The sequence below is a fragment of the Wasmannia auropunctata genome, unplaced genomic scaffold (assembly GCF_000956235.1).
Source record: "Wasmannia auropunctata unplaced genomic scaffold, wasmannia.A_1.0 LD336000.1, whole genome shotgun sequence".
Taxonomy (NCBI): domain Eukaryota; kingdom Metazoa; phylum Arthropoda; class Insecta; order Hymenoptera; family Formicidae; genus Wasmannia; species Wasmannia auropunctata.
The window spans coordinates 2668509-2695419 of NW_012026890.1; the positions used below are offsets into that span (position 1 = coordinate 2668509).

Sequence of the window (26911 nt, forward strand, 5' to 3'; positions counted from 1 at the left end):
TCTTGTACGCTACAAGGGTTTTGATATTGCGAGCGACCAGAGTCCAGGGAGATCTTCGTAGGAAGATCTGGACAATTTTATAACTTGCTTTATCTTGAAATTTGTGCTTGTATAATTTAATTACGAAAACATTTGCGAACTGAGATAAAAAAATTTTGGTCTGAAATTTTATTTATTTGTGAAATTAACTTTGTTTTAAAAATGTAATATACAAGCATTATTATTTTTTCCTAAGGTTAATTTCGATTATATAATGATAAACCTGCTACAAATTTGCAATAGATTCCTACACGTTTTCCGTAATAGCATTCCACTTAGAACGATTCGAGTCGTCTGCTTTTAATTTCAATCAGAAACTTGGGAAACACTCGATAACGCGCGTAGTCGTACATTGAGAAGACGTAAGTAGTTGGAACCGTTCCGTGTTCGTCCTTTTTCCTGCGGCCACACGCGACGCGGGCGATTTACCGCTTCGAAAGTAGGGAGAGTTTTCGATAGCTGGCGTGAATCCAAAACCCGAATCGAGACTACGATCTGAAACGAGCGAACGGTAGCATGCAATCGAGGCTACGAAATTTCCGGTGATCGCATTTCTGCTACGGTAGGGATGAACCTGTGAGAGAAAAGAGAGGAGGAAAAAAACACTGTAACGATATACGACGGTCACATTAGGTTTCATTTATTCACGCTCACGAAAAAGAGATAAATGGTCTTTTGTGAAATAGCTAAAGGAGAGATAATTACATTTCTATTTAATTATTCCTGTCAACGTAATGTACTGAATTAAGTAAAAGCATTGAGCACATACTTTATAAAGTACGTATTAAGAACAATTTAACGTGCACTCGTTATGCACTATCCATTAGATGGCTTACAAAATCGGATCAAGATAAATATATTCCCAAGATATATATCCATTTTTTCGAATTGAAATAACTTTCGCCCCCATTGCGAAACGTTTATCTTCGCCGATAGGCGAGGAATTATCTCTATTACCGCTACCCCAACGAATTTATTACGCCTAGGAAACAAATGGAGACCGAACAGTTTGAAATTGAGACATGCTATTAACAATCGGAAACATGAAAGATCTGAACCGACGGTACTGGCCGGGTCGAAGGTCAATGATAAAAACGGAACTATACAGATAAGCTATATAGCGCTCCTTTCGACGGCGCTCTTTACGATCGCTAACGTCCTCTTCTTTACGTCGCAGTATTTACGGCGAAGTTGTATCATTGAAAATCCATCGAAGTTGCGAAGAAGTTACGGCGGATGGCGTAAGAGGAAGAGGGAAGAGAACTTGTGAGAAGAAAGAGGCGAGGGGAACGGATAATAAAATAATAGCCGTCGGCCTCTCCGTGCCGTGTCGCGTGCGCGCGTATTTATATCGATGATCGTAAAGGGCGTCACTTCCTGTGAGATCACTCGCGGATCTTACGGAAAGAGGGAAGGGGAGAGAGAGAAGTAAAACGCATATTTCCCAGAGAACGCCGCAAACACGGGTAAAAACCTGACTTTACGTAATCGTCAGCCATTAAGCCAGCGTCGTGCAACATGCACGGTGCATAAATGCGTGTATGTATGCGTGCATGTGTATGCTCGTGTCCACACGTCCCGTCACGTCACGTGTCGCCACAAGGCTTTCATACCGGGGTCGACATTGATGTTGCAAAGGTTGTCTCCTCTCGATATTAGGTGCTCCGATATTGATGGACTGAAAACGGATCTTACGAAACGCCCCGTGTATCTAATCTTAAGAGATTCTCGGCAAAATGCCGTCGGAGAAATTGGAGAACCGAAGTCATTTCACGTGATAGCTCTATGACCTCGACTTCTCGATCGATCCGACTCTCTCTAACTTTGAAGCACTTTGACTTGAGGTTATATAAGTATCATTTTCAGCGGACCAAGACGCGGGATGGTTTCATTTGTATTAAAATTCAGCGTTGTATCCCGCGTTTCGAGACGATGTTTCCTAAGATGGTTTACCTGCGATGGAAATCTGACAGGGCTTTAGCTGTTCTCTCGCAACTTCTGGCTTATACCAAAAATAACTGAGCAACTAAGCCTTGAATTAAAATCTTCTTGAAATGCAACGAAAATAAAAAATTAATTTATTTCATTAAGTAGTCATTAAGGAGTTAACGATAGATTGAGAAGTTTAGAGGTAAACCTCTGATCGTTGAGTTTTTCAGTATTATATCTTTTTTTTTACGAGACAGAATGCTTGCTGCGCCAGTTATTGCGCTTGTGAGTAAGCATCAAGTAAGCATCATTTGCATATAGGAATACGACGGTTGATAATGATTGCCGATCGGAATTTGCATTCCGCACTTCCAATCGGCGTCTTGCCACACATCCGCTAACGTAATACGGCATGACTATACCGAGCACCATTGTCATTCCCGCTCTTTCCTCATTCCAGCGTCACGATCCATTCGCTGTGCAAGAGCTACCCGGAATCCGGGCCCTCCGCAGCTGCGCTCCAATTGATCCCCAATGCGACTCGCGATCGTGACGCTCGATTACGTGGCATAAGTCAATTAAGTAAGGATTAGCCAATCGGATACCCCGTCGAGATACCCCCTCGCGCGAGATACCGACTCGCTTCTAAACGAGCGTCACGCTGATCTTCGTGTTCCGAACTAAACGGATATCGTACACGGATAAGTCATATTTATTATCGACGCCATTAAGAATAATTATCTTTTTTTCCGTTGATATTGGAATTGCTGCCGATTTCCGTGACGATGTTCCGTATATCATTGGTGCAAAGGTCCCGCGTTATCATACGCGCCATTCAGTATTATTAGCCTCTCCCTATGTGTCGTTTTATTTTAGTCTTTGATCAGATTGCCGTTATCAGTTTTAATTGATCCGACCGAGATTAGTTATGTATTCGATTTAATGCATGCGTAATCACAGCAAGTATTTTTAGACTAGTGTTTTACGGAGCATATATGTGTACAAGAGAAAAGTTTCTTGTGAAACATCGTAAACCAATTAATTCTGAAAATGAATTGCGAAGTACTAAAAAGTATGACGTCAAACTCCTTTTTAAAACATGACCTTTATTGCAAATCAAATATATCTGTAAATTAAATTTGAATCGTATAAAATATACATGAAAGAGTATTAATATTGCAGAAATTCATATGCGTTTCTTTTTACTCAATTTATTAAGCTTGATATGTGAATCTTACGACAAATCACATATACGCTAATAAATTTGACGATAAATTCGTTTGGATTATCATGAGAAATGATAGTAGATATCGTCGGTAATCCTATTTAATGATTGGATTCACCGCGCGTAGTTGAACCGTCGATTTTTCTGTTCGACAGTAAAACGCATCGTTTCCGATCAAACGCATTGCGCGCATTAATTAGCGATTTAGTTGGCAGGAACATATTTTAAGCCATTAAAACTCGATGGATTTCGTGCTTATTACCGTTTCTATAATAATGATTTGCGCAACATTATTTGTGTTGAATTGGCGATGTTATCTTCGTTTTAATCTTGTAAACTGCAACATTTTAGATGCGTTTATCAATAACACGCCGCAATTTTGTGTGCACCATAGCTACTGCTTTCAACGAAATCTAAAAATACCATGATTTATATCGCATCTCCATAATTCACTATTCACGAATGTAAATTTAAGCGAAGAGGACCCTATCCGCCGTTTTTTTTATAGCCGGAGCCACGCTATTCGCATTTTTACGCGGCGGATTTAGTAATCGCACAGTTTTCGCAATCCAGACGAAATCTCGCCGGCAGAGACGGCCGGCGATATATTCCACCTGCGATCTCCCGCCAAGGACATCCTTGTGTTTATCCAGTTACCTAGTCCTGGTAAAACGTGTCTCACCTACGAAGGCCTATAAGGCGATAATTCCTCTTTATGCGATTTATCTTGTCATAAAATGTCGCCGTATTTCTTTCGCTTGGAAATTAACGTGTTACGTCAAGGCAGACGAATTGCCACAAAAGCCTTTAAACGGTTTTCTTAGAAGGCCGCGACGAAGTGCAGATACGGCAATATTAAAACAGCACTGACTTGCAAATTATCGTGAAGCAAAATTTCAACGCCTTAATTTATGAAATTCGTCTGATTATATGATTATTGAATTTTTCTTTTTTTATATATAATGAGAATTTTAGAAATGGGTTGTTGTATTATATTTAAATAATTCTTGCAATATTATCAGAAAATATAGATGATGAAAGAAAAATTAATGTGTAATCTTATTTTTTTTTTTTTCAAGTTGGCGTGAGATTCCCCTCAAAAACACGTTAAAAACACGTTATTAAGAGTTTTAATTTTAAAAGCTTGACCTAATTACATCGAAAGGGTGCGGTATGTCAAGTACGCGAAGTCATTTCGCACGTGTCACGACACGCTCTCTCGCCAAGCTATTTCATCATCCGAAATGAAAATCTTGTTAGAAACACATTAAAAATTGCATCCGCAACATCGCAACGCGAATCTCATTCTCTACGATCTCCCTGCCGAGCTACAAATTAGCAAGTTCAAGCGCGCGTCCGCGCGTTACGCGTAAAATGTAGATCTATGTGCAAGGTAAATGGCGTTGGAGAAAATAGCGTGTATATCACCAGGTGGCCTAATTGTATTCCATGGGAGTGGCACACTCGACCCACTCGGCTGTGCTTTTCCTTATCGATGCGACCGCGCGATGGAGACGCACGCGGCAACCTAAAGTAACGTATCGATAACGTCATATAGGAGCAAGGTAAAACTTTGCAAATAGATCGAAATACATTTAATTTCTCGTTCCATTAAACGAGGAAGAAAGTTTCTTAGGAAAAGCCATTAGGGAAAGATCGATTTCTATAATTGGACGATAAAAATTCCCGAAGTTTGCGAACAGTATTTGATACTCACACTGCACACTGTAATGAATTTGTGCTGAGGCATTGTTTTAATTGAAATTAAAATGCTGTCGCGATTTATTTGTAGAACAGATTGCACAATCGAGATGTTAGTGAAATAACACAGGATATCTTTCAGCGCACAGACTACGTTACATAGCGTTACGTCGACATTGCGACAGCGGGTAATTTAGACGTTAAGATAAATTTCATAAGCCCGCATCATCAAAGTCCCATTCACCGGGAGACCGATCTGCGGTCCGCTTCTCGCTCGGCTCACGTGAATATTTCGAGGTTCCGTCCACCGAGTGAATTCCGCGCGAGGCAACGTGGCCTAATTATATTTCAAGGGAGTGGCGGTTCAGCCACTCGGAGGTGTCATCCCTATATACCGGCTTGCGCCGGAAGTTCACACGCTCGAGGATCCCGCGCGCGCGGCGCAGGATCGGGCCTGCGTAGCATCGCAACGCCGGCTACGGTCGCCATGGTTACGTGTCAAGTTCTTTCACCCCCTCTCCCCCTCCGTGCCACCCCGCCATGGACCATCCGGGCCTGCCGGGGGAGATGCAGGCTTTCAACCCTCTGTGTACACCCGCAGCGCCGGGGCGGCTCCCGTGCGGCGCAGACGTTCGTCCCGGTTGGCCCAGGTCGCGTGATAAGACCAAAACTCTCTCTCTCTCTCTCTCTTTCTCTCGTCCTCATCAATTCAAGCGTGTCGTCGTAGATTACTCGTGTTGAAGCCTTCGGCCACGAAGGGAACCCGAGGACAGAGCCGGACAAGCGGCGGTAATATCTCGAGCTGTGCGCGAGAAGTGGCTCACAAGTGAGAGAAACGCTCGATAAATCGAGCGTGACCACGAGAGGGTGCGTACCTTGAAACGCGAATGACCTTGAGCGCACACCTGCGAGCCGGAGCCGCGGCAGGTGAATTGATTGGCGCGCCCGGTAGGGTGGGATCGCGCTGCGATCATGCGGCGTGGTTGCGTACGGCGCTTCGAAGGCTACGCGCTTTACGTCGTGACAAGTGTATGCGTCGTTCGCGTGTCGAGCTGATAAGAGATTAAACTGTGAAATATTAAAAGATTGAGCCATTAAAACGTGCGACGCAACATTGCAAATGTTACAACGAAACAAATGGCAGTGCAGTCAGAAAGTGCAAGCTAAAGCAATAGGGGTGAATAGAATTTACGTTCTACGTTGTCATAGACGATAAGAGGATACATATAAAAGATTTCTATAATATTTAATATATACCTGTTATATCTATATATTAATGTTATGTGAGACAGATCTATAATCAAAAATTTAGAGAAGCTCAGTAAAATACATAGATTTAATTGCTATATAAATACGACCTACACAGTGAACACCTCACACGATATATGTATACGACGTGCACAGGTATATTTATAGTACAAAATACAAAAGTGCTCAAACAGTAGTAGTGAGTAACGATAAAGTACCCTTGATCTGATGCAATAAAGGTAAAATATTTTGATTTGCGTGATCAAAAAGGGGCAAATCGTGTTACATTTGTACGACACTTGACCTGGAAGGCGACGGTCGATGATCTGCGCCGTATCAGAGAAAATCGTTTGGCAAGCGGCGCGGTTTTTCGCGGAGGAGGGAAAAAGGAGGAAGAAGAAGAGGCGGTGCCCGGTGCAACGAAAAGAGCATGGCGCGCCCACGTTGGCACACGTGGCGCGGGACATCTGGAAAAGCCTGTGTTACTAATTATAAAGCAATTAAGATTAGAAATCTCATGAGTGTGAAAGGCCTTTTGGGATAAGCCCAATCGATCGCGCTGGATTTTGTTAATTTTTTAAAATAAATATTGACGTTTATTATTGGTGGAAGAATTTATGATTTTTCTGATTGAAGACAATGATATCGAGCAGCATAGCTAGCTGCTCGAGAAAATTGTCGGGAGATCACACAGAAGAAAGAGAGTCACAAAGATACAGGAAGTTACAAAGAACCTCCGATGAAGCTGTTCGAGAAACTTCTCACGATTGATGCGAAATATCATTTGCGTTATTATTATTGTCTGGACGTTTGAGTGATCGAATGCCGACGCTATTTGCCTAATGGACGATATATGGAAATTACGAACTGCATAAAGGCCACACGGAGCACGATCTTGTGCACCGATGACGAGTTCGAACAGCAGCTCGTTATCGCGCGCCTGGCTGCGAGCGAATTGCTGCCGTTGCGGCGACACTCGGCAGGATACGGCGAACAACAATTTTAACGAAGTCGAGACGCCACTGCGGGAGGAAACGGAGACACTTCTGCATCGCATCGCCTTTACCGTCTGGCACACTGCCCTTCATATAGAGAGCGAGGTGCGTGCGAGTTGTGCATGCATGCCTGCGCGACGTGTGAATCAATTAGCATGACATAATCGTGTACAGATTCTTCAGCGCTGTGATTTCTGTTTAGCAAAAATTTGACAGAACGTCATTGGAACGCTGTGCTATCCGAAAATATTGATAAAAATAGATTAGATAGCGTTATCGTATAAATGTTAATTCTACAAATATTAAATCTATAAATATAAATCTATAAAAATTTTTTTTAAGCGGTGCTATTATTAGACATATTTAGGCACAACCTTTTATTTCTTGAATAAGCTTTCAATTATAGTTTTTTTTAATGATATTAGAAAATTTTAATATAAAACGCTCCTTTTTTCAAGCTCTATTTATTTCTTCTCTTATATAACTGTGAAGTATCGCATGTGCATCGTAGCGCAACCACTCGCAACCGATACATGATATTTAATAGGTTTTTGACAGGTTCCAATCGATGCCGACTATGCAACCGTTTTTTTAGGAATATCGAACACAAAATACGATACTACAGCACCTGTCGTTGCATAATTTTTCTTGCAATAATGGAACCGACAATGGGAACAGCTTATCGTATAACATTAATTTCGAAACAATGGACAATAATGTCACCTACTTCTCTTGGGACAACGCCCATGAAGAGAGTAATAGTATTTTTTACGCACCGAATAGAAAGTTAATAAGACGAGTCCTAATAAGACGACGCGCTATTATCTGTTTCCTCGATCATAGAATACACTGAAATACTAGCGTGGCATTTTTACATAAAACAATTTTTTTTTATTGATGTTGAATAACAATGATGTTTTTGTCTCTTTAAATCTTAATTATATGAAGATATATAACACGTAATATATTCTTATACGTTATACGTGTTAATTAACTGCTTTCCATTTTTGATTACAGCACAATGGCGGCTACGAATCACAACCGAAAAACGTTAACAACATCGCGAGAAGTAAACAGCAAGTAAGTATTTGTACTTCTTCCTGAAAATTACTTACTCATTGCGTTTATATAATTCACAACTGTTATAATATATTTCAGTCATATAAAATTATTTAAGATCAGACAAATTAATTAATAGCAGCAATTAAAAATTATCGAATACATATTAGATAATTATATTATTAAATTCTGATACGATATAGTAAAAACAGAAGATTGATGATCAAAAGAGATCTTCTGGCAAGTCAAAGGCTTTTTATCTTATCCGCGCAGTTTATCGTCATCAATGAAAGCTCGCGATTCATCGCCAACTCGCCTCTTTAAATATTTAATATAACGATACACGCGCGAGCGACCGGTTCTCTACTTATGTCGTACATAAGTGCCTTTATTTATTCCGTAAGAGGCGTACAGAGGCAAAAGCTGCATTTGCATTCGAGATGTATGACTTTTGCCATCTCGTCGGGACTCTGCTTGTCCTGTCAGATAACATTTTCGCTATACAAATTGCACGAAATCATTCCCGACGACGACAACGACGACGACTCGACGTTGTTGTCGTTCGTCCGGCCTGTCGAGCACTCGCTTTCAAAATGCAGAAACTGGAGGGCACGTGTATGACCTTACCGAAACGCTGAACTCAGACGAATGCTTTCGCCGTATTCAAATGGAAATGAATCTCTTTAAGCTATCCTTTTTTTTTTCACGCACCGGAAGCTCTACGTCAGCAGCTCGTTACTCGTGCCGCGACATTAAAATAGAATTATCGCTATAGGTGCCCGGCCGCCTATCGGCCGCGCTTTCGGCTCTCACACACACGCGGAATGTGGAATTCTGTAACAAAAAATAAGCGATGCGAAAGATTTAATTGCGCCGCGGCAATTTAATCTGGGATATCGCATTAAATCGCGGCTCGACTAAAATCCATGATAGCCGTAATTGCGCGGATCAAAATGAGACACACGTTACACAAACCGCCACTTACAACGTCAGTCGAATAACTTTCTATTGGCGCGTGGCGGAGAGGGAATACTAATATCCGACCAGTAATCAGTACGCTAATTACTCTCTTTTGCTCTCGCAACCGGCCGATATATTTCCCGAGTTTATTTACTATCCGCAAATCGATTCTGTAAATCACTGCGCGTGACATTTATCTGCCAAGCCGAGAGGTTTCTTTAGAAATCAAGGAAAGTAATAGCGACGTAATTTCTCATTTAATTTCCAGCCTTTCGATCAATTCAGAATTCGGGACAGGAGGAACGAGAGGTATTTCTGAAATTCCGACGTCTCGCGCTGTCGCGGGTGGCATTTCCTAGGCGCGTAAATGACGGTGCCGCGGAAAATTATGCGCTAAAATGGCAATAAGGCGGCGCATTATACGGCTGGTCGGTATCGGCCGCGATGTACCGTCGCGATAACCCGGTGCGTGTTGACGTCAGATGGATAATATATTCGCGAAACCCCGCACTTATTCGTGTGCGGACCACACCGCTATTACCGTGGAAATATATGCAGAAGGAGCGACGACAGCGATCGGTCGTGCCGCTATTTTCGCGCGTAATATGTAGAAAGTTACGGACTTTTACAGTAAGATCTTGTATATGATTACACCTTGTAAAATATTGAAATAAAATGTTTTTTGTTTGTATAATGTAGGATATTAATGCACGATATATATTTTTATATTAATGCAATCTGTATTGAATCTTTTCCATATAATTATATATGTATTTTTTAATATTATTTGCTTATTATTGGTTATATTTTTAATACAAGGACATTCAACATTTATATTTAATGACGTCTTTTGGAGAAAAATCATCAACATTAAGTTTCTCAACCATGTTAATTAATCGCCCAGTTTCGTTCCGGAAATCATGCACTCACGATTACAACGCAGTTATAGGCCGCGCAAAGAATAGTGAAGGTGAGGCGCGCTTGGAAGCAGTGATAATTATGCGGAATAGCAATTAGCGTACGGTAAAAACTGTTGCGCAGCTGTTATCGCGTTCGTTCTTATTTCTCGCGACATTGAGGAATTTTATCGGTTATTTTTGTTCATATACTCGCATCGTATTTTTACTCGTCCTGAAAAAAGCTCGCGCCTAAAAATAACACGTATTGGTAATATTTTTCAAAAATAAAAAGTACGAAAAGTTTAAAAAATTCAACAACGTACGATTTAAATCATCACTTTCTGTTTTGTTTTGTTTTAAACTAACTTTCTCTATGATCGTCAATCAATTGCGATGACAATTCTTTCGCGGTGTGACATAGGTACGACTTTTGTCAATTTATAATCCTAAATAATAAAATGAAATAATAAGAATAGAGAGAATAATCGAGCCGATCACCATTATCAGTCTTTACACGTATAGTCGATTAAGATTATGCCCACTCATTCGAACGTTATACTTTCAATTAATTAGAAATTAACCGCGAACAATTAGGTAGATTAACGTTAATTGACATTAGTGACGAGGCTCATTACGTGCATCGAGCTTTCTTGCTTCCATAATCGCGTAGAATTAATGTCGGCGGCGATATAGCCCCTTAAGGAACTTTATACCCTCATGTAACTTTATATCCCCATAAAATCTTGTTTTGGGGTATGTATATCCTTCACATTTTTTTATATTTTTAATAAAAATTTTTAAATTCGATCCTGCTAATGAAATAAAATATCTAGAGGTCTTCAAAACAAAAGCAGTGAAAAATGAGAAATCAAGGATATTTGGGAAATGTGAAATAATGTGTTTTTGTACGTAAATAATCATTTCCGTTATATTTGGTGGGGGCTTTCGTAATTTTCAAAAGCAGGCTTTCCATTCCCGGGGTGATCCTCATTCCACTCCACTCTGCCGCCACCGTTGAATTCCACAATATCGTCGAGTTTCTCAATTTTAATAATTCATCCATTATGAAACTTTAATCTCGAGCCAGCGACGCGCTGTTACAACTTGTTTTCGCCGACGCCTGACAGACGGCAGGCAATATCCTCGTTTCGCGACTTCCACTTAGCCGGGGGAAGGCTTGCCTCGCCCCCGATCCGACTATCGGGTGTGAAACACCGTAAGGCTCACGCGGGGGTACACGCACACCTTATAGCGACAGCTGCGGTAGGACCGCTACGTAATAGCAATTTCACACGTGAGGCCTAACGGCCGAAGGGATTTATGAGCGGGTGGGTAGTATAGGCCTGGCTGCACGCCCCGCGCGTGAAAACGAACTCGCGGCGTTATGATCCCCATAAAACCAAGTATTTTTAGAGGTGGCCGCCTCGCTCTTGTTCTCTCGCCCGGCTCATTCTGCTTTCTTCGCCGCGGCGCGGCACCCGGTTCATTGTTAGCGCGGCCCTTTATATTTCTGAAACTCAGACGCGAGCCCAGCGAGACGCGAGTCGAGCGAGACGCCGTTCCTCACCTTGCTCCTTTCGCCTTTCAACTATACGTTTGTTACGGATATAAATTGCTCGCACGCTCGCTTATCCAAAAACGTGAGGCGCGTTTAGAAAGTTTCTTTTCATTATATCTCCTATTTTAGTATCATACAGATTTATTCGTGGACTCAGATTATGTAGGATTAGATAGGATAACATAATTACATTACGCGAGTACACAGAATGACATACGTATATATATGTATGTACTCCACCGGCGGCGTTTCGGTTCTACCGTCGTAATTAGTTATAATACTATAGTCCGGTACACAAAGGCTTTACCCGCTTAGGGGGACCAGCCAGAGGATTGTTGAATACAGTTGGAAATTACGCGCGCATTAATACGAAAAGGCCAACTTGTCAAACGTAAACGGAATAACGTCTGTTGAGCCAGAGAATTATTATTCTGATAAAATTCCGCAAGAGACGAGAAAGAGAAAGAGAGAGAGAGAGAGAGAGAGAGAGAGAGAGAGAGAGAGAGTGCTTGAAGGCAGATAAACACAAGCAACGTATGACTGCATAATCCGGTATAAATCACGCGAATAATTTTAACAAGCGCCATCAATAACGGAGTGTATCTCAAACGGGCGACGGTACACGATCGTTGAGGCCCTATAAATGACTCTCGGCCAACCGACGAGGTCCTGTTCGCCGCCGGACGATGTAGTGTGTCCGGCGTGGAAGAAACCGCAGCAACCGTGGCAAAAACGCAGCTTACATCCGGCTCGTTTGCGCGCCAACTCCGCCGTGTAATTTTCGCACGTTCCCCGCGACAAATCATCCGCGCACACTGCAATGCCTTCTATCCGCGACGCGCGCGCGTTTCCCGGAGCGTTCCGTGCATCGTAATTAAGACGATCTAGCACCGACCGCGTCTCGACTGGCAGTGCGAATGGCGTGACTATTTGGTGGGAATCGAAGTCACGCTACCTGCACGAATTCGTTACATCACGCGTCCACGCGCGAGCGAGTTCTCCCATCCACGTTCAGGGCCGCTTCAGTGCAGCGTTCGGGGCAAGAAGCTCGTTTCGCGTTAAAGTAAAATCGAGAAGTTCGTAACAAGACCTGGCTGTGCTGTTCTTCTTTGTTTTGAATAATTTATAGTAGATTAAGGAACTGACTGAAGAAACTGAGGAGAAGTTTATTGTCAGAGAAAGAGACCTGTCATTAAAAGTTGCCTCAGTTCGGAATATTTCTAATTTCTATAAACTCACATAATATAGAATTAACAAAAAGATATTTATGGTCTCTATCGCGAGGAGCGTAAAATGGCCTTGAAATGGCGTATCGTAAGAAATAAAGTATTATTAAATGTAGCAGAGTTGCTCGTCTCCCAAAATTTTCAAAAAAGCGACATCGCAACGCAATCAATTCTTATAGCGAGCTGAAAACTTGTGTTCATCAATTAATCGTATAACGCAGCCGCTTGAACACGGCGGTATCGAAAATCTATTTGATGGCGCACATCTTGGATCACGATACGCAAATAAACGTCGCGGAATGATGACGATGATGACGGCGAGCCCGGCCCTGGAGCACGCGAGCCAGCATACGTCAGACATGACAGAAGGCGGCGCGATTATCTGACAAAACCGCCGACTAGCCACTGGATATTCCTGCGTATCTTCAGTAGAACCAGGCGAAACATAATACCCGGCAGTGTATCGTTCCGCGGCGAGGAACACGTCGCGCCGTTCATATCTCCGCGTCCTCGTTTCTCGCGGCGGGACGAGAACGCTGCGTTCCCGTTAAAGCGCCGGGATTACATGTCGATCTACCCCGCGATAGCGTGTCCTCCGTTAAGGACATCGCCATGACGGAGAAGACCGTCGTCAGGATCGTCTACGCGCCGAAATTCTCGAAGGTGGATAGAAACTCCATGTAGCGAGTCGACGATGCAGGATTTACCGTAAATCCTCGCCGAGTTATCAATTATTCATGTATCTGAGATTAAAGTTAAGATAGTGATTGGTGCGCAATTGTACTAATTGCAGTGGAAGTGCGTTAGATAAATGCGACGTAGATCGTTCGAAAACTGTTTTGATTATAAATCTGGAGAATATTTAATATTTCAAAATTTACATTTTAAATTAATGATATTGAGCAAACTGTTTATTGAGTGTGTAGTACGTGTAACAAATTTTTAAATATAACAAACATTTTTTTGAAGTATACGCTTTGTGTTCTACATTTCAACTGTTAGAGATATTTCTTATCTACATTATTTAAATTAAGAATACTTAATATTTCAAAATTTGCATTTTGAATTAAGGATATCGAGCAAACTGTTTGAGTGTGTAGAGTAACAAATTTTGAAATATAACAAACTTTTTTGAAGTATACGCTTTATGTGCTTTACATTTCAACTGTTATATAGAGATATTTCTTATCTACATTATTTAAAAAAGTTTATTATTACAATTTATTTATCTACATTGTATGTCCATCGAATCTATTAGGAAGAAAATAATGAAAGATTAAATGAATTCGCGCGCGTAGATGAAAACTAAAGAAATAAAGTCTCATCAAGCAGATCTATCTCCACGAAGAAAATTTGATTGTCTGACATGATATTGTTTTATGAGAAAACTAAGTTTTGCGGCAATCAGAGACGAATCTTACGGAAAAGTTTCCGGATAAAATTCAGTGAAATAGAGCCACTAAAAGATTCTCTCTGAAACGAATTTAAAAAATTCCGTTCGATATGAGTAACGAATTTCGTCATAGAAATAAATCTCAATTTATATAAACGCAATATATAATTAATGGCAATGTGAAAGAAATTAAATAATATTATTATTTTTAGACATGATTTTTTTTAACGATAATCTGGTACTGCAATTTTTTAATCACCCTTACAGACAAATATTTTTCTAAAGCAGATTATTTTCTTGTATTTATGTATATGTAGTTACTACAAATTTAAATTATTTTTTTTTTACATTTTCTACATTAATATATAATATACTCAAAATTCTATAAATCTTTTATTTGCTATATTCAAGTAAATCATCAAATTACAGGTGCAGACATCAGCATTGGTGTCAACACCTGCGAGGACGCCGGGTGTCGGCGCGGATTCAACGATGACGGGACCGGGAAAGGGCGGAGGTCGCGTGACGGAGGTAATGGAGCTCTGTTACGTCACCGAGAGGATCATCGCCCTTTGGTACAGAGAGGATGCCCAGGGTGTCCTCGAACATGCCACGACCCTTCTGCGCGGGAAGCATGCCGATAATTACATGGTGAGAATTCAAATCATAGCTCTTCGCTGCACTTTCTCTCGAAATAAAAATAAGAAAGCGTTATACATTTCGCAATTTGCTCTTAATAATTTTTTGCACTCGTGAATATTACAATTCATGTAAAATTGGTCCCTTTTATGCAGATATAATACAATAAATTATAATTTAAAAAATAAAATGAGATTATATAAAGTTGTGTTTTTTATACAATTTCTACTCTATGTATATTTTTGCAATTGTCGTAAAGTGTTGTGGATATCCTGGGCTTTCAGATCTTTAACTTGTCATCGCCCGGCCGACCCGGCGAGCCAAATACGAGGGAAGTCGGATGGCCGCAGGGATTAGCGCCAAGTTTGGAGAGACTGTGTGCTCTCTGCAAGGAGCTGGACTCCTGGCTAAACGGCGCTTCTAATCGCGTCGTTGTCCTGCATGCCAGGTGAGCTGGCTTCAAATATTGTATAATTTATCTTTCGATTCCTTATAATAAATACGAGCGAAAAAGCTAATTAGCTAATTTACAATTTAAATTACGAGTGATTTTAAACACTTAATACTTCTATTTGTATCTCGAAAAAAAAATTCATGCTAGACGAATCCTTCACAAGCCGAAAAAAAAAATCGTTTTTGAGAGATACGAGTTATGAGCGCAAGGCTCTTCGCGTACGCACATTCGTACGCATTCGTGACCTGGTTTTTGTGGAACGGCCAGTGTTCAAGTGATCGTCCGCAAAAGCCGTAATTTTGCCGCGGTATACGTTCACCGCCCCCTCGAAACTCCGCGCCCGTAACTTCCCGTTAGTCATTTCCATTCATCGTGAATAATAACGTCATTAGACCGCGATCGGCCGGCGGCGAAATCTTTTCGTATCCTACCTTATCCACTTATTGCGGAGAAGGTATCCGACATTGCGCGCACGTTCGCGGGCAACCAAGTTAACGTTATCGTTCTCTTCAGGGGCGGCAAGGAGCGGCTGGGTGTGGCAGTGTCCGCTTATATGAACTACAGCAGCATCTGCGGGGGACGCGATCAAGCGTTGGACAGGTTCGCCATGAGAAGGTTCCTCGACGACAAGATCGGATCGCTGCAGGTTCCGTCGCATCGAAGGTAACGAGAGCGAAAGAGGGAGAGAAAGTCGCATGCGTATATCTACCTTACCTGTTGACGTACGACGTTAAATCTCATTCTATCGCATTTGCACTCGGGATATAATTCAGACGGCGTCGTAAAATCGTTTACGAGCGCGTGCACATCCGTCGCAAAAAATGTCCATAGGTTTATTATTTCTTAATTCCTGTCTTAACCGCGCTCGATATATAATCTCGTTCCCGCGATTTATTTTAATACTCATCGACACTTTTAATGACAGGCAATTGATCGCGCCGGAAAATCTTATACTTCATAAATTCATTTTACGATATTTGATTGACTGATTGCACCTGGCGTTTCACAAATATAATCTCCCTTGTCTTATTTTACTCATGCGATTGTCTGATTTTAAGATATGAATATTGGAAATGCTTTTCTTAACGTATATAGGTATAATATTTTGTGACTTTAAAAACTGAGACAATGATTTACAATAATGCACCAATATTAAATAAATTCTTTAGCTTTTGTGCATCTATATCTTTTTCTTTCTTTGAGAGCTGAAAGCTATTTATTAATTCTGAATTAAATAAAATGGATATAAGTGAGACGTATACTTAAATTTACATACGGAGGTGGTCATTTCTATCAACGACGTATTTGACGTTTATCACGGAAGTCATGCAATTTCTTCAAATTTATATAGCGCAGGAAGCAGGAGCGTATAACTGGTCCACATTTATTACTATGGCGATCCTATTAAGAAGGACACTCTACGTCCTTGAGTAACCATCCTCGCTATCCTATTTGTTATCCGTTCTACGCACCACCGACCTCTGAAATGTCGAGTCCTCATTATCTAGTCGTCATCATCTTCAATCATCCTTGCTCGTTTTCTGCCATCCTTCGTGTTCCTCGTGCCGCCATTAATCATGCCGATGCCTATCCTATCCGATCATTCCTCCATAATGGTTTCCGGAAATTCGTTCGGGATTCCTCAGAACTTCGCGGGAATAGCATCGACGACGACGGCGACGACGACTTTTAAAATTGCAACACCGTAAGCACTTCGTTCACACCGTGATTACAACATTTACCGCGGCGAGGGAATAAGATCGCGCGGTAAGATGGCAGCAACAAAATAAAATGATCGGCCGTGTTGCCGCACTTAACGTTCTTGTTGTTGGAGAGATCTTACTGTCAGCCGGTTCTATTCGCGCGTACTACGAACCATTGATCTAAAGATAGCGAGCTCTCATCGTCGTCATCATCATCATCGGCAGCCTTATCGTTTACTTCATCGCCGTGTCGTCGTATGCATTCATAATGACCGTAATGAAACGCGGTCGGGCCTGCGTGCGGCTGTCCCTTTTAATCTCGTTCGCACTTATAGCCGTCGTAATATTTTCCGACTTAAATGCAACCTGATTGAGGGAAAAAGCTTCTTTTTTGCTTGCGTAAAAAATTAAAATGCATCGATAAGCTCACGAGGATGATCTTATTTACCGTTTCGTATGTGATTCAAAAATAGAGATATCGTAGTCATTTGAATAATCATTTGGATATGTGTAATGACGTTAAATTATAATGTCACTTACCGCGTAAACGATATCGATAATTGTTTTTAGAATTAATTATAAAAATGTTTAGTCTGGGATATAAATATTGACGTCAAATTATTGAAATTACGTATTTTATGTAATCATTTGTCCAATTATTCGAATAAGAATAATTGCTCTTATACTACTACTTATATAACTAACTGCGCTAAAGGATCCGAACCATTTACTGGATTTTTATTACGATTAATTATTTTTTGAATTGATCATACGAATAAGATGTTCGAATAATTACGCAATTAAATAATTACATTAAATTTTTTTTTGTTTTTCAATTTTAACGATCCAATCATCGTTCTTTTTCTCTCTTTTTTACGAACGTTTCCGTTCCTCGCGTGATTTATGCTCGCGGTTCGATCAACCGGTTCCATTTAACGAAACAAACGCAACCCATCCGGCAGTTTATCGCGCGTATTACGCGCCATCGACCCCGTCGGAGCCACGACCGCCGTATCATTACCGTCATCATCGTCCTTATCGTCGTCCTTGTCATCCGCGTCGCCGTACGCATTCATAATGATCGTAATGAGCCGCGACCGAGGTGTGCCCGCGTACGTATAGCGACTTCCTCGCCGCTTCTTCTTTTTCTTCTTCTTCTTCTTCTCGCTTGTCATATCGCCTCCTCTCTTCGTGGTCCTCGCGCGCTCCCTCCGGTCCTGCCTACCGGAGTTCCTCCATTAATTCCGCGAGCCGCGAGCATTAGCATGTCGTTAGCGTAGCTGCGCTCTCGCGCGCGCGAGCGTATGAAACCATTACCTAGCCTGCCTCCGAGAGATCTCTTGCGACGAATGATGTCGAACGTTAGTGGCACGTATACTCCTATCTGCATGCGCTCGTCCGACATGCACACCTCTTCGTGTCACGGGCCGAGGCTTCCATTGGCCGAACCATCAATCCCATTCATCATGTTCCTCATGCATGCGCGCATTTGCGACTTGAGAGAAATTTGCCCCTTCGTGTTTTTTCTTTTTCGCTTTGCAATCGTCGATCGTGCCAGGAAGATCGCCTCTCACACCTTGAAGGTATAAGACCTCTCATCGTTTTATCGTTCATTATTTATGATATTCATCTTTAATCCTTCAAACCGTCTGATCGGGGATTAGGAATTGGATTTAAGATTAAAAGTGCAATAGCGTACTTATTTTTTTGATGTCAAGTATAATAACGGAAGCCCCTGGATTTTCCAGGTACATCGAGTACTTCAGCGGGCTGCTGTCAGGCTCTTTGAGAATCAGCCAGTCGCCATTGTACCTGACCCACCTGACAGTCCTCGGAGTGCCGCTCTTTGAGCCGACGGGCTGTCGAGCCTTTCTTAAAGTATACGAAGGACTTACGCCGGTTTACACATCGGATCTGTACTCGGTGACGAACGCGCGCGAATTTACAGTTAATCTCGGCGGACTTCGACTGAGGGGCGACATCTTGGTCAAGTGCTACCATAGGGTATACTCGAAGCAGACTCGAGAGGTCATGTTTTCCCTCCAGGTAAGAAAGCAATGTACACAATAGATTTATATTTCGTGCATATATAATAATATATTTTTACATGTCATATAATAATATAATAATATATTTTTATATATCATTACAAATTTTTATTATTTAGTTTCATTATAATCTCTAATATTATTTCGCATATTTTCATAAAATTACACAACATTGGAATATATATTAAATAATACAAATTAACATAAATGGATCCAACCCATTCATTTATGTCGTTTATATCCGTCGCATACAAATACATCATGCATGATGCATTTATGAATGCGTTGTAACATGCGAGTGACACGACGTGAAATCAGAGGAATAAATGATAGTTTATGCAAAGGTATTCGTAACTAGTTACAAGGACAACGAAGTAGATCTACGCGTTCGGGGGAAAAAAAGAGACGATCAGAATTTGCGCATTAGTTTCATGCCCGATGGGCAAACAGCATCCTCAGGAAAATGACGTAACGATTAATTAATAACTAGATAAACGTTTTCCTGTAACACGCAGATAAAAACCGATATATATGAACTCTATAGAAAAAAATATATCGATCGCGATAAGTTGCATCAAGTTTTAATTTGTTGGAACGAATAGACTTGCGTATAGAAAAAAGTCGCACTTGTTTAAATTAATTGATATTGTGATAAACGTGTCTTATGCAAATCGACAGTAGCATTTGAATTTGCATACTTGCAATCTCTTGTAACTGATCTCTTCCTCTTTCTATTCCACATTAATAATTTATACCTACATAGATACTTTTCATCAGAAATCGCGTCACTTTTTTTCGAAAAATTTTGCTCTCAGAGAGTTCCATCAAATCTTTAGCAAGAATAAATTACTTGCAAATCCTTCAAGGAATCTGCAAACATGAAACGCACATATTGTTAGTACATATATAGTAGTGATTGACGTTGATTAAGATAAATCGTTTCTGTCAATCAGTGATTACGTCGCGCATATTCTCACAACGACCATTGTTCCCTTAGTTCCACACGTGCGTAATTACGGAGAACGTCGTCTCCTTCCCGCGATCGGAGCTCGACGTCGCCTGCGACGATCCTCGATGCCCGCCCGACAGCGTGGTGACACTCTACTTCGCCACCGACGCGAAACGTCAGGACGGCCCAGTCCCGGCGCCGACACCCGCCGTGCCGCATGCATCGGCGCATCACGATCCCATCCTGCATTGGGACAGCTACACGAATCTCGAGATCAGCGACGATGGTGAGTGCGCATTTCTTCATATTCTAACAAGGCATATTCTCGTGGTTTTTTTAAACATGGGAAAGTTACAACTTATCTCTCAAAATATACGCAATATTAAAAAATCTTTTTAAATTTATTGTAGTTAAATATTAATTAGCTTTAATTAGCTTTTGATTATTAGTATGGGAGGACGGGGCAACTCGAAACCCTCGCTATATCTCGAATATTGCATTACCGAATGTCAAACTGGATTTTACTTATAGGTTGTGCCTTTTTAGCCTGACATTTATGATTGTTATATGACGCTTATATTCGGTAATGCAGTAATATTCGAGATATAGCGAGGGTTCCGAATAGCCCCGTTCTCCCCTATTTGAATGATTGTCGAGTTTGAAATAAATTATCTTGTAACAAGTTATTGATTTCTACGTGTCAAAATTGCACATAAATTGAACAAAATATAAAATTTCATATAAAATTTGCTTTCTGGATTCTATTATTGTGCCAATAAAATTTGGCAATGGACGATACAATATGATAAACGAGACTCGCGAATATAAAATAACATTGCTGACGTTTATGTTAACGTCAGTTATCATGTTTTGCTTCTGAATCGCTGATATAAAACGTATAATGACGATGGATATTTAAATATATGACACGATGTTACAACAGAAATAAATTCCTATTAAATATTTCTTGTTCGCAACATGATTCTGGAAAATGGAAACGCTAGTTTGTCTCTCGTGTTGTAAATTCGACGGTGCGAGTTGGTCGATTAATTTATTGATATCATGAAAGCTAAGACTCGTGATCCACACCGGGAGAGCTCATCGTCGGTCGACTAATACGTACTAATTTTCGTCGTAATGGCACCCAATTAACCTCGATCTGACAGCCGAGAGCTAGTCAGAAATACAACTTGGCTAGTGTTCGTAGCGAGGGAGGGAGGGAGCGAGCTAGACGAAAGAGCAGCAGTCAGTATAGTGCATTTAGAATAGCTGACTAACGCCGCCGGAAATATGTTCTGCCAAGTGGAAGGAAAATGGCGGTTTATCGCGACGGGGGCGATTTCCACGGCTGGAAATAGATCAAAGGTCGGCCCGATGGATGGGCAAGGTCCATCGTGTTAAGCGCTTCCGAGTATAGCGTTTCTACCCCGTCGCTGCCTATTTACATCTTCACTTTTCTCTGGTGTCCCAGCCTGACTTTTTGATGAGATGAGTAAAGGTGGTTGTCACGATGAGTATCCGCGATATGAAATGTATTTTCCAAATTTATTGAGAGCATCATGGAAATTACGAGAGTATCACATAAGTAACATTACATTGCATATTTTATTAAATTAAAATTACATAAAGATGAAAAATATTCATTAAACTCTCATATTTAAAGAATGGAAATGTTTTTAAATTAATTTCCTCAATTTATATAAGATATGAAAGTATTGCAACAAACATATTCAATTTTTTTTAATCCTCTTCTATTTATTTCTATAAAAATTAAATTGAATTAATAATGTTTCTAAATACACAATTTAATTTAATTAAATCTCTCTCATTATCAAATGGAAGATTCATTAGACAACTTTCTCCACGCTTGGCAAAGGGCGGTAGGAGGTCCACTGTAGCGATTTGTTCCGCTCGGTATATCTGCTCTAATCGTGACGATTGCGTCATCGCCATGATTCCTCCAAAAGCACGCAGCGCGCGCCGGCAACGCAGGACGACCAACGTTCTCGGAGTCAATTCGTTTCGTTAGCGATCGGCCGGTGGGTATCCAATAAAGCTGTGACCCAAATTGCGGGCGATGCTAAATCGACGCCGTTTGTTACGGGACGAAGAGTGACGGCGGACGAGACCAGAAAGAAAAATGGAGGGTGCCCGTGAGCGGCGTGACCCTGTGGCCGAAGGGAGACGAATAGATCAATGGATAGGTTGAATCGATTGAATACCGGTAGTTTAACCGCAATACCGTCGGCGACCCATCTGCCGGATATCCACCCCCTCCCTCCCCCTATTTGCCGGCTGAAGGGTGTGACCAAACCGAAATCAATTCCACCTCTCGCGATATAGCCGGGCCGCGAACGAAAGAGATCGTGTATCCTGTCGTTGTCAGAACGCGATCGATTATCGAGATCCCTCCGCATAACTCGGCGCCTGGATTTACCGTGCCAGTTTCTCCCCGTCGGAGATTATTCGGAGATTGATGAATATATTTGGATATTTATTAAATATTTATTAAAAATTAAAACTTTAATATACCAGCAGAACGTACATACTATAATCGTGCTGTGAAATTTTTCTAAATGAAGAATTCATTTCTGCGCCGATGAACAGCCACGAGCAAGCTCGATCGACAGTCGCGATTTCTAAACCATCTCGACAAGCGACACGCGGTTTCCCAAGCCGTCCCCCTTAATTGTCCCCGTATTGAGCTCAGACGTTCTAAATCACACTTAAATCGTTTCACAGTCCCACTCGTGCCGTCAAGTATCGAAGCGATTTGTCGCCGGCGGGCGCGCCCGCATCAATTGGCGTTTCGAACCTTCGATTTGCGCCGCTACTTTGTCTAATGATTTAATGCGAGACCGCGCTTGTGCGATTTTCCTCGCTGCCGGGTGAAAGCAAAGAGCTAACGGGCGACATATTTGCAACATCGCAAGACAACCTTTACCAGCACGAAGTGATTTTCCTCTTCCTTCCCTCCCTCCCCTCTTTTCCCTCGTCGACGAATCGAGTATAACGAACTCCGATCGAGATGAGTTGCCCGACTCGGAAGCGTCGCGATGCCCACACGTTGGCACCCACGCGACAGAACATAAGTCTCCCACTGGCACCGTGCTCGCACGAACGATCTGCTTTAACGATCCGCTGAGTTATACGAACCAGCGTGAAAAAGTTCTCGAACTCCCTTTGATCGGGTGACGCGCGAAGCGAGGCGGAAATGTAATGAATCTTCCATGTTTCCGGGTAATTTCATACGAATCTAAGTCTGTGTATTCGATCCCTTAGGTCGACCTGTTTAAGAAACTGCAAAGTATAGCGGAGAAATAGAACTATAGAGACAGACCTATTTAAGTTGAAGGAAAAGTCGATTCGTTCGAGAAAAAGCTTATGTTTCGCGTTGGAAGCAAAAACACTTTAATTAGAAGATGGAAAAAGTGGTAGTCGAAAACTGGACCGAGAGACAGAAAGGATGATAATAAATCGAGTAGAGGTACTTTATTAATAAGCAGCTGCCCCCTTACATAAGATTCATTGGATCGGGATGTAACAAAAGTCGTGAAAGCTGCATCGCATGGAAAGGGATGGAAAGCGGCACAATATAGGAGATTTTCATGGTGGTGGGGAGTCTGCTGCGGGTTTATTCTTGGCGTCGAGACGCCATGGATGGGGATAGAGCTTAAACAGTTTTCGCGCGCCTCTATACGTAACCGTGCCAGAGAGTCTCAGTTCGATTCCTGATTCTCCCGTGATCAATAGTGCTCTCTCTTGCGCAAATTGGCATTCCTATCATTTACCTCGATAAACACGAGGTTTCGTGTGTTAGTGGCTACGCATAATTACGCTGTTGCGACAACTGCAGTAGAATCGTGAGCAAAGTGGCGAAAGTGGCGAGCGTTTCGAGTAAGCCAATTTTATTTTCTTTCTATACTAACATTTAAGCTACGAGTATTAAAATTTATTTATTTGTTATGAGATTCGTTTTAATCGAGTAACACTTTTCTTCGCTTATTTGTGTTATTAATCGAATTTTCACTTGTTATTATTTATTTATTGTGATTTTAAAATTGTTCTAACAAATACTGAAACGCGATTTTAAGCGTCTTTACATTTTCAACAGCATTTTCTCAATTTGTTATTGACTTAGAATTAAATAAATTATATATTATTAAAATCTCGCAATCACGTGTAATTTGCTGCATACAAAAATTCATCTCTCGAGACATTTCTTCTTGCCACGATATTCTTTATCGCAATATTATAACGTTTCGCGACAAGCATCCGTTCAACGTTTTGTGATACTCACGATTGGAGATTGACCTTAATTTTACGGTCTACCGTTAAGGCGACACTTCACGCAGGATAGAGTCTTTTGATCCAAAATTGGCGAACCGGCTTGACCGGGCTACTCTCGCTCCGAGAATCGCCTTCGGACCACGTCACGAGAAAGTCGGTTCTTGGAAAGTGTAGATTGAGCTTGATCTGAGAAAACACCCCATAGTTGGCAGCTGCCGTAAATATATGTGATTTCCGATTCGTATAGAAAATATAATCTCTACGTCGAGAAAAGAAAAAAAATATTAACAGCAATATCTCATTATTATTTCTTTACTTTTCTCTCAATATAACTTTTCCATCCAGTTATTGAATATGTTTATTGATATAAAGGCAACTCTTATTCTATAAAAATTAGTTTTTATAGAATTTAATCATTTTTTTATATAATTACGCGAAAGAAACTTGTTAAAAAGCAAACTAAAGTAATAAAAATATTTATGGCAAAATTTAAAAAAAACAGAAATTTTATTAGAGAAATGAGTTGTTGAGATATGAGAGAAATGTAACGGACACCAGCAAACAGACGCCGCTTGGTTCTCGCACGTGTTATCCACTTGACACGCGACGAGCTTTTAGCGCCTGATAGCCGTATTAGATTGTAGCTTTTTTTTGCGTTTGTGTGTCTCTTGAGGACAAGCATTTTGTCGATCTTCAAAAATTCCGTTGGGTCGACCTCCGATCTTTTGTTTGGTCGCTGTCGAAAGAAATTGTGCGGTAAAACAAGAAGAGAAAATCTCCCGCTTAATAGGAACGAGAGAAAGAGACAGAGGTGGAGCAGCGAGGACAGAAAGCAGAGACAAGAGCCCATTGTCTTGTCGTTCGGTCGTACGTCTTCCCGCTGTTACGTCACCATTGTTTACTCCAATCCTGTGCAGCTTCCTCCGTGCAGGGCCGCCTCCAGCAGTTTTATCTTGCCACCTCGATGTCCATTGTACGAAGAGAAATCGTTTTTTGCTTCGGCTAAATGTCAATACCGAAATTTCCGGTATGCTTGTGTTGCATGAAGTAGAACAGCCATTGCTTTAAATTTAAAGGTACACGTGCCTACGTCATGATCTTCGGAGAGGGGGATTAAAATTTTTACGACCTTAAAATCTGATTCTTATTAATTTTAAAAAGTACATGTAACAGAATTAATTAATTAATTACTTAGAATTAATTAAGTTGTACGGGAAAAGATAATGATTGATATGTCACAAGAAGATTAGTATCATACCGAGTGATATAGATTGAGTATAACACATTTCACGTTCAGAAACTGCACGTGCTACAGACTTATATCGTTCCTTTCCTGCTGGCGACTCTACTATCGATTTAATTGATCATTCTTGGCATCTCTTGATCGTTGATAAAGAGATGCACAAGTAAATGGCGTCCAGTCTCATATTCGCGTGTTACCGAGACGGACGCGTAATGCGTCATGTCATCTTACGCACAAATCGTGCACGCGCGTCCTTGTCCCAGATTGGTCGCCTAGGAATACACCGTCGCTTGCCGCGACGGTGGCCGACCAACTTTTCGCTCTATCTTCGTTACTCGACAGTAGAAATAGACACGTTACGCTCGGACGGGCGGCGAGGCAGTAAATCGGTGGTTGCGATCTGCCAGTGGTTCACCCGCCATACATCCGGATCCCTCTCCTATAGATGTCTAATCGTAAATTACTTGCCTGAGAATAAGTAAATGAAAGCTAAGGTAATGTATATGGAGAGTATTCCAGACACGCCAGTCTTAAATTTATTTTTTTTTCCCCTCAGAAAATTATGTAATCTTGCGAAAATTTTAACGCTACCTCAGACGCTTAGAATATCGAGCGCCAATATGTACGAGGCGAAATGTCAACAAGCTTCGATTATTTCGACCTTCTACGGTCGTCTCGTAATGTCAATCCCAATCTTATTTCATCGTGTCGCGTACCATTTTCAAAATCAATAAATTTCTCGTTATTAATGTAAACGTCGACACGTCGATACCTTAGAAACGAACACGATTTATATACCTATGCACGTGTATATCAAGTGATCTAAACGGTCGCGGTTAATTATCGGTTGTCGAAGCTTTACGCAGTTGCAGGTGATGCCGCGATAACGTAACACCGTCCGTATATGGCGGTGGCCTGTAATGGTTAAATAAGCAAGCGACGCGTAATAATGGTGCTGCCAGGTGAACCAATTATTCGTAAATACATCCCACGCGCGTTTATGCAGATCGGAGGCGATTGCGTGTCACGTCATGCGTTATGATCCCGGCGCCTAATATTATTAGGCTACCGGGTAGCGCGAGGCCGACCTATTCTTGTTCAACACGGCGTATCCGCGCGATGCAAATGTATACCCGCCGTGCGCGCGCGGCACTCCGGCTCCCGTTCGTCGTGATGAGCAATCAGTAGCAGAATCACGTATCGCGCGCCCGAGATGCGCGCTTCATGCCAACCTGTAACATGTGCGCGCGCGATTGGGAACTCATGTGCCACGAATCTTATGTGATGAATATACGTTCTCGCATCCGATACAAATCTCTGACATATTGGCGCTTATAGGATGTTGCACAATTG

The 26911-nt window shown here is 41.4% G+C and overlaps 1 protein-coding gene across 14 annotated transcripts in view; it reads left to right on the forward strand.

Annotated features, from left to right (window-relative positions):
• The window catches only part of LOC105453348 (tensin-1), a 173683-nt gene that overhangs the window by 119643 nt on the left and 27129 nt on the right, over window positions 1-26911 (forward strand). For 13 of the 14 annotated variants that reach the window (XM_011695211.1, XM_011695214.1, XM_011695213.1 and 10 more), the window contains 6 exons: window positions 8155-8217; window positions 14662-14883; window positions 15156-15319; window positions 15839-15988; window positions 18777-19074; window positions 20074-20311. In XM_011695211.1, coding sequence (XP_011693513.1) covers window positions 8155-8217; window positions 14662-14883; window positions 15156-15319; window positions 15839-15988; window positions 18777-19074; window positions 20074-20311 — 1135 coding nt within the window. Of the gene's footprint in view, window positions 1-8154; window positions 8218-13356; window positions 13503-14661; window positions 14884-15155; window positions 15320-15838; window positions 15989-18776; window positions 19075-20073; window positions 20312-26911 lie in introns of those variants that run through there. The other variant, XM_011695224.1, reaches the window with a different exon arrangement.